We start from the raw sequence: 9,229 nt of genomic DNA, 5'->3' as shown, positions 1-9,229 counted from the left end.
TTCTAAGTTATTTGAACATCCAAAAGGGATTTAAAATACCAGTATTCTCTTTTCTTTCATTAATTTTGTATTGACATCAAATGATTAAAAACAGTAATAGAAAAGTAAAATATAAAAAGTACAAAACAAGATCTTCTCATTTCACTAAAACCAGCATTTCTATTTTAAGAACTTGATGCAAAAAATGAGAATTCCTTCTTGACTTGTTGAAATATGTGTTTATTCACTAAAGGACATAACCATTGATAGGGAGAATTCCAAGTCAGTCTCTCTCTCTCTCTCTCTCTCTCTCTCTCTCTCTCTCTCTCTCTCTCTCACACACACACACACACACACACACACACACACACACATACAAACACACACACACTCTCTCTCTCTCTCTCTCTCTCTCTCTCTCTCTCACACACACACACACACACACACACATAATGTGAGCAGAGGAAAGGACTAGATCCAGATCTTAATGTTACCCCCTTTATGTTACTGCAGCCCTGTTAATGCCTACTGTGGTCCATGGGCTGGGCTGACAGCACAGAATCCATACATCCAGAGACTATAAGCTTTGCTAAACTATCAAACAGCCTGTTTCAAACTCAAATGCTCTAAAAACTAAAAATCACTCAAAAACTGAAACATTAATTTTTCAACAGGCCCCCAGTGAACATTTCTATACAAAAAAATTTGGACTGTAGCATAATACAAGTACAACATGTTCACATGCATTAGTGCACAATGACTCACTTTATGAGGGAGAAAATATAGGCTCAGAAAGGTTTGTTGACCCTGAAAATTCTTGTTCCAGCTCTAATCCCAGGGGACTCTCTATATCTCATCATAGTAATAATAAAGCCTCTTAAGACATTGGACACAAACTTACATTACGTAGTTTGGACAGTTATTTCCATGTGTTATATTGAGGGCTTGACAGAAGTATCGTCCCAAAAATTCATTATGCTGCAAAGCCTATGTCACACAAAGGAAAATGCAAGGTGGTTTTAAAAATTTCAAAACATTTTCAAAGAATCATAACAATTAAATCTTCAAGTTCAATCTTTATTGTTATTTCCAAATATATACAAAGTTGCATATTCACAATATATCACAAATTAACTAATTTACCTGGAAATTAAGAGGCCTAAGGTTGGGATATTCCTTCCAATTGGCCAAGAAGGGAGATCTCTTGGTAGATCACCCCATAGCCCCTTCTTTCTTCTCTCTTTAACTGTATAACCCTATAATCTTTATAACTAAAATGATGTAGTATTGCTCCATGAATATTGCTGACTTATGGTAATGATCTTTTCTTGTTTTCATCAAAATCACTTGTAGAAGTTAAAATCTTGGTTACACTGTATTAAGACACGGTTTCTTTGGAGTTGATTCCTTTGCTAGAGCCATAGGGCTAGGAGTGTTGTTTAGCCTCTTTGTTTCTCATAATTTCTCTTTAATCATAAGCTAAGTATCCCAGTCTCCCATCCTCTCATTTATTTCCTTATTGAATGGAAACACAATGTTTTTCATCTGTTATTCTTTCCACTTTACTATAAGATTTATTCTCCTCACATTTCCTCATCTGAAACAACAGGGTGACTGAGGAAAACCCCAGATGACTCCCTGACCTTGTGCTAAGGGATAATAGGAAATACTCCTCCATTGCTCCTGGAAGGAAATTCCTGGGTGGGGGGGGGTGTCCTCAGGTCATGTCAGGGGAAGTGAGACCTATAGGCTTTATTTTCACTGTTCCCACCTTGGGCACCTATTCACAATGATAGTCAAGGACAACTTACTGTAAAGCCATAATAAGGAATGCTGAAGTACTGAAGCCACATGATCTGAGGAGCCATGCTTCCAAAATACAATGTCAGACCCAAAAAAATCTACAAAAAAGCAAAAATCATGAATTAGAACTGGTCCAGGAATTTCATGAGGAATTCTAGAGAAGAGCATCTTCAAGAATGCTATAACCTTCTAAATATTTCTAGTAGGAACAACTCTTGAAATTCTTTGACCTTGCTCTAAATATTAATCTTCCTTTGCATGTGTAAACCTCACATGGCTAAGACTGTTTAGGGTTTTAATTAATGAAAATATACTCTAGTCTATATCATAGATTTCATTTATTTTGGAAGATCCTTAATTGTTAATACTATATTTTCATGTTTTTCTGTACTTGCAAACAATGGAAGATTAAGAAATACATTCATTTCTTGGTATCCAAGGAGACCAGCTCAAGTGTACTCACATACATAGTTACTCAAATCTGTAGATCTCAAATTCCATTATTTTAAAAGAGCATAGTATTTGCATGTAATCCCAAGCAAATGCTTTATACTTTAAATATATGTGTCCTTTGCATTTTAAATCATCTTCATATTTCTTTTACCTACTATAGTATAAATGTTGTATATGTAGTTTATACTATATATCTATAACCATATAAACTATGTAGTTTAGGCAATAATAACTAAAAAAGAAAATGTACATATCCAGTACATACCTAATTATTGTTCTGTATGTTTTTCATCTGTGGTTGTTTGAATTTTCTAATGCAGAACTCACTGACACAAAGAGCTGACTACTGACTATTCTAAGTATAACACCAAGGTGTGTTGCCCCTAATGATCCTGAAAATCTAGGAACATATACAAGAATGTTCCTGAGCTTCACATACACCTCTCTATTTCCATACAACTGTAAGATTTGTTATTTACAAGGATTTGCTTTTTGCGTCCATGACATTAATAATAATTTGGGGTTCAGAATTGTAGGCTTCAGGTTTCCCAATGCCTAGAACTTATAAACTTTATATTGTGGTGTAGTACAGCAGAAAACATGGACAATCCCTCTGTTTAAAGCTATGAAAAAGTGATATTGCAATGCAGATTCAAGAAGGAGCGCTGGAGATGAACGAGAGGCCCACATAACACTGGCCCCAACTGGGGTGAGGTGAGCTGGGATTTGCACAATGGTGGCAGTGCCGTGGTGTGCCTGCGTATATCAGACTTGACCTACCAGAAGTGCCTGGTGTATAACATGACATCTCTGAGTGAAGTAAAATTTTACGACTGGCTTTTAAAATTCTACACGAAAACTTCCAAATCACAATCAATGTATCAAATAAATCAAACAAAACATCTCTATTTACTGAAGGACTTTTTTTTATAGTAGATGAAATACAAATTAGACATCATATTGTTGATGGTATATATTGGCAGTTGACAAATTCAGAAATTGAACTAAACTTTGACAAGAGTATGTGTAAGCCATGCTTTTATGGTTGCCTCAAAATGAACCCCAAATTATAGATAACTATGCCACATTAATAAAAATAACTTTTTTAAGTGTTGTATATGTGCCATTCAAGGGCATCTCTTTCTATTGTACCAGAAAGGATGCTGTTTAGCCGATATTGTGTGGGGTGTGTGGTAATAGGCTCTGTTTATATGTTGATTCATCTATGTGAGTGCAAATTTTAGGACCATGAAATATTATGACTTTGTAATCATTTTCTAAAAATATGAAACAGAAACATATTGATATTAGGGATTCTCAGGAAGCCAGACAACAGGTGACCTAATACTATGGACTTTAGAAATTTCCAGTAATTTTAAAACATTTTCAAATGTAAGAGGCATCCAAGTTAGACCCCCTGTAACACTTCTCATGGAGCTTCACTTTCACCTTGGGGAATAATGAATCCAACCAAACCAGCTCTGCTGCTTACACAGCTGGCAGTTCTCTAATACCAGCATGAAAGGCAGGTAGACAGCCTGTGGTTTTTGCAAGGGAATCAATCATTATTCTTGTTTTTGAAGTCCTAATTTAAAAATGTTCATAATCACCAAAAAGTCTTTTTTAAAAGCTCATTAATAAGGACATAGCTAAGATAAGTAACTACATGAGAACACTAGCAGAAAAGCCTATACAGAAGCAAGGAAGAAAGTGGTACATTCTTTAATGTAAACTATAGTTCAGTCTATGGATTCCTGAAACCATCAGATTCCCACATCCAGAATCCTCAAAACAGACTTTTTCATGACAGGAAGGTGTCATAGAAACAGGGGGAAAAATTCTGTCCCCAGAGAAGCCCAATTCACACTCACCAACATAAATGTAAAATAGATGTTCATGACCCGTCCTGTTATAGTTACATTACTATGATTTATTCCTATGGCCAGTGACATGGAAATGGATGAAAAAGCCACCATCATGAGGGTAAAGATCATGATGAAGAAAGCCTCCACCGCTGGTTTTGATCCTTAAAGAAAACAAAGGATAAGTTTAGCTGTGTAGCTCCCTGTGTATCTGGAACTGTTTATAGTGCCAATAACACTACAATATCCTGAGAAAGTAAGATCAGAACAACAAAAAACATCACTCACATGCAATAAAATTTTACGACTGGCTTTTAAAATTCTACACAAAAACTTCCAAATCACAATCAATGTATCACTAATTGTGTCACTAATTTCATTATTTCTCTTCATGCGAATGAAGGGTAGCCATCTTTATAACGTAAATCCCCTAGCATAATCACCACCACGTGGCTCTGTGATTGGGCTGCCAAGCTTCTTAAATTTCTTTATAATTATCATGAGCTGATGCTCTGTATTAGAATGGTCTGAAGATTTTGGAACATCTGTAAGAATACTGATAAGAAGTCTACAACTCTAAGATTCCATGCCTAATTCTCATAGCACACTTATTATTTATAAAACTGAAGTTTCCAGCTCTATTAGTGGTTATAATCCTGTGGTGAGTTGTCAAAGAAAATTCGTGTGTGTGTGTGTGTGTGTGTGTGTGTGCATGTGTGTGCACACACACACATATCAGAGAAACTTATAGAAATGATAATTCAGTGATCCTGGTGTGAAGCCAGAGCATAATGCACAACTGATTCTGTTCTACATCATCAAACAAGTAATTTTATTAAATCAATAGATCCCAAAGTCACCGTCTTCCTCTTGTTAGAGTAGGAGACAGGGAGAAAAGATATGCATACATTGTTTTTTTTCAATCTCCTTCTACATATCTCTGCATATCATAGATATTACCTGCCTGTATATATTTTTTCTCCACATAGAGATACATGTAGCAAGATATAGAGAAAACAAATACAGATAGGCAATAAATATCCCAGCTTCTCTAGCACAGTCTCAAATAATTCGACAAATGCTTTCCATGTTTGAGCATGACACATGGCATCCTTCAGAAAAAATATAGTTCCGTAAATACATTTTAAAGTTCAGTTGGGAAAAAGTCTAGAAAAAGTGTCCACATTAATCAGCTAATTTAGAGAATATACCATCAATACATGATTCCTTATAGCTTGTTTTATAGTTTTGGGAACCAAAAGCGTGTTTACAATGAGAAGTTAACATCTCAACATATTCAAGGCTAGAGACACATCCCCTTTGTCTTGTTACTTACCCACCATGAAGTATACTATAAAAGTAAATATAAAACTTGGCAAGAACCTCCTGGCTAGTAAGTCAGATAAAATATTTCCAAGGAAATAAGACGACACCCTGTAGTATCCACTGATGTGCTCGTGTCTGCAGAACAAAAACACACACCACACACCCCAGATTAGTCCAAGAAGGCACAGCCCAGATGAGATGCTGCTGTGCAGACTCCTGCTGCCCCCAGGTCTGACACTGCAGCTGCCCACAAGTTCCAGGCTGACCCTCCCCCCATCCTTCTCCTTCTCAGATGCAACCTCCCTGGGGCATTAGCCCCATGAGGCACTTGCTGTGACCCTCTCATGACAGCACCCCTCCTGCTGCCACCCACTCTGGCCCATATCACCCCTCCAGGGACAGAGTCTGCATCTCCTCACTCTCCTCAGAGCCTCTGCTTCTGCTGTCAGGCTGGCTCTGCCTGATAAGCAGCACTTCAGGGGCTAAGTTCAGTGGTAATGGAGGCTTTTCTTCTCTCCACTTCTGAGTGTGAAAGTAACATTGTTAATTTCCATGGCCCTCAAGTAGATTCAGATCACTAAATTTGTTTACTTCTCTTTTGTTAAAAAAAAGGAAAAAACTTCTTCCTCCCATGATCCTGCCTCCAAGTGCAGCACTGTCAGCAATCAAATCCTCATCTCCCCTCTTCCTGACACCTTTCTTCCCTAAATTCCAAACTCTTTCACCACTGTCTTCATTCCTTTCCTCTCTGGTGGGTGATTCCTGTCCTGGGCATTAAAGCCTGGGTAAATTTCCTCCATTGTTGAAAAATACAGGGAAAAACCATCTTGCTCTTTCCTGTAAGGCTGCCCTCTGGGTCTCTTCACTTTTTCTTTGATCCACTCAGAGCAATGCTTGGCCACATACTTTGTCAACTTCATATCCCATTTCTAATTTGCTGCTTACACCTCTACTTAATCTCTACCAAAGACTCTGAAAAATTTCCTTGGGAGGGTCATTATGACCTATTTTTTTCCTAAAAACTAAAGATACTTATTAACCCCTTTATTCCTTGTTTTCTCAGCAGAATTGGGATTTGATGACCATATCCTAACCTTAAAATTTCTTTTTTCTTTGTAGCAGGCCCCACACACTCTTGACATTCTATCCCAATTGGGACTGCTTTTTCTCACTTAATATTGGTAATCCTTATATAGACTTTGTGTTTTACATGGTAAATATGTATAATTTAAATGTGAATTTGAAAACATAAAGAACACAAGGGAGATTGGCAGCCACTATGAAGTCAAACAACAACAAGTGCTGGCGAGGATGTGGAGAAAAGGGTACATTGCTGGTGGGACTGCAAATTGGTGCAGCCAATTTGGAAAGCAGTTTGGAGATTCCTGGGAAAGCTGGGAATGGAACCACCATTTGACCCAGCTATTGCCCTTCTTGGACTATTCCCTGAAGACCTTAAAAGAGCATGCTACAGGGATACTGCCACATCGATGTTCATAGCAGCACAATTCACAATAGCTAGACTGTGGAACCAACCCAGATGCCCTTAAATAGATGAATGGATAAAAAAAATGTGGCATTTATACACCACGGAATACTATGCAGCACTAAAAAATGACAAAATCATGGAATTTGCAGGGAAATGGATGGCACTAGAGCAGATTATGCTTAGTGAAGCTAGCCAATCCCTAAAAAACAAACACCAAATGTCTTCTTTGATATAATGAGAGCAACTATGAACAGAGTAGGGAGGAAGAGCAGGAAAATAAGATTAACTTTAAACAGAGACATGAGATGGGAGGGAAAGGGAGAGAAAAGGGAAATTGCATGGAAATGAAGGGAGACCCTCATTGCTATACAAAATTACATATAAGAGGTTGTGAGGGGAATGGGAAAATAAACAAGGAGAGAAATGAATTACAGTAGATGGGGTAGAGAGAGAAGATGGGAGGGGAGGGGAGGGGGGATAGTAGGGGATAGGAAAGGTAGCAGAATACAACAGTTACTAACAGGGCATTATGTAAAAATGTGGATGTGTAACTGATGTGATTCTGCAATCTGCATTTGGGGTAAAAATTGGGAGTTCATAACCCACTTCAATCTAATGTATGAAATATGATATGTCAAGAGCTTTGTAATGTTGTGAACAACCAATAAAAAAATTTTAAAAAAAGAAAAAAACACTATTAAAAAACACTTTTTGAGAGAAAATATAGTAGTCATTAGGAGCCTAAACCAGGGGTCAATAAGTTGTAATCTATGGACCAAATCTAGTCCACTATTTTGTGTAGCCCACAGGATAAGAATTCCATTTGCATGTTTAAACAGTTGGGGGGAAAAAACTGAAGAATACTTTGTGACACATGGGATTTATATGGAATTTAAAATTTTAGTGTCCATAAATAAAGTTTTTATGGAATACACACACACAAAAAAAAAAAAGAACACCAGGGAAAAGAAAAGAAAAATAAATACCAGTAATCCCCAGAATCACATTTTTGGTCTAATTCTGCATTTAACCATTTTCCCCCAGCCAGCAATGGCCCTTACCAGAATAGAGACCAACTCACAGAAATAGCTGCTTCTGGACCACAAAGAGTTTCACGGCTGACACGCTGCTGAAGCACTGGTGGACCATCAGGACGGACAGCACTGCTGCTCTGTCAGGACAGAATGGGAACAAAAGCACCTCAAGTAACTCAGCACTCTTAGGTTGGTTTCTTCCCATAAAACTCCTTCCAGAAATAATGTAATATCAAATACATCTTAAAAAGAAAAGTAGAACTCTTTAAGTTTAAACAGATAGGAAAGCCTGGCCCCTTCTAGTGGCTCTCCCAAATCTGTGTCTCCTCATTGGTACCCCTGTCACTCCACACTAAAGCAAAAATTGAAATTCTTGTTTTGGGTTGTTGTGCACTGACTTGTTTTCCCTAAAATTCATCTGTTGAAGAGATAACCCCCAATGTGATAGTACCAGGAGGTAGGCTTAAGGAAGTAATAAGGTTTACATGAGGTCATGAGAGTGGAGCCCCATGATGGGATTAGTGAATTGGTGGAGAGGAAGAAACACCAGCTGTTCTCTGCCATGAGAGGATGTCCAGTGAAGGCCCCATCTACAAGCCAGGGAGGGACCCTAATAGGAGCCTGACCTGCTGGAAGGGAATTGTAACCCCAGACTTCCAGACTCCATTATTGAGAGAAAATAACATTCTGTTCTTTCAGCCACCAAGTACATGGAATTTTCCTATGACAGCCCAAGCTAACATAAAAATACTCCCTCATCTTCAAATTAACTCACAAAAATGCTGTATGTCATTCCTAATGTACGAAAAGAGAAACATTAAACTAAATGAACCTAAATAAATCTCCCAAGAGTTAAAATATTTAATCATCCAGTTTGGTTTTAAAGTGAAGTAATAAGAAAGTAAGACATGTGGAAAGAAATGAGATAGGGGAGGAAACCCCTGCTCAGCTCCTTGCTGTAGTCACCCAGGACAGGGCCATCAATAGCCTTGACAGTTATCCTTGATGTGGGACAGCCACTTTCCTACAGGATTTTCTAGGATGCTCAAAACAAAAATCAATTTGATGCTTATTTATAATATAAAAAGTAATTTGATCATGTGTATGAAGCTTTAATACTTATTTCTTGGTTAAAATAATTGAGGTTTAGAAAGAAAAGTGTTCAGTTAACTTATACTCCAGTAGAAATAAGGATTTCATGAAAGCATGCCACCATCCCTGAAACAAAGAAAAGCTTCCCTTCCAAACCAAACAACTGAACTGACAGTAAAAACCAGAAAGTG

At 37.6% G+C, this 9,229-nt stretch overlaps 1 protein-coding gene across 1 annotated transcript in view; it reads right to left on the bottom strand.

Annotated features, from left to right (window-relative positions):
* Positions 1–876: 876 nt before the first annotated feature.
* LOC144251234 (broad substrate specificity ATP-binding cassette transporter ABCG2-like) overlaps positions 877–9,229 on the bottom strand; it is a 38,503-nt gene continuing 30,150 nt past the window's right edge. Inside the window, 5 exon segments of the mRNA XM_077794264.1 lie at positions 877–966; positions 1,791–1,880; positions 4,107–4,261; positions 5,434–5,558; positions 7,994–8,083. Coding sequence (XP_077650390.1) covers positions 877–966; positions 1,791–1,880; positions 4,107–4,261; positions 5,434–5,558; positions 7,994–8,083 — 550 coding nt within the window.

The sequence above is a fragment of the Urocitellus parryii genome (assembly GCF_045843805.1).
Source record: "Urocitellus parryii isolate mUroPar1 chromosome 10 unlocalized genomic scaffold, mUroPar1.hap1 SUPER_10_unloc_2, whole genome shotgun sequence".
Classification (NCBI taxonomy): domain Eukaryota; kingdom Metazoa; phylum Chordata; class Mammalia; order Rodentia; family Sciuridae; genus Urocitellus; species Urocitellus parryii.
The sequence above is the reverse complement of the archived record's forward strand: the minus strand, read 5'-3'. Positions and strand labels throughout refer to the sequence as shown.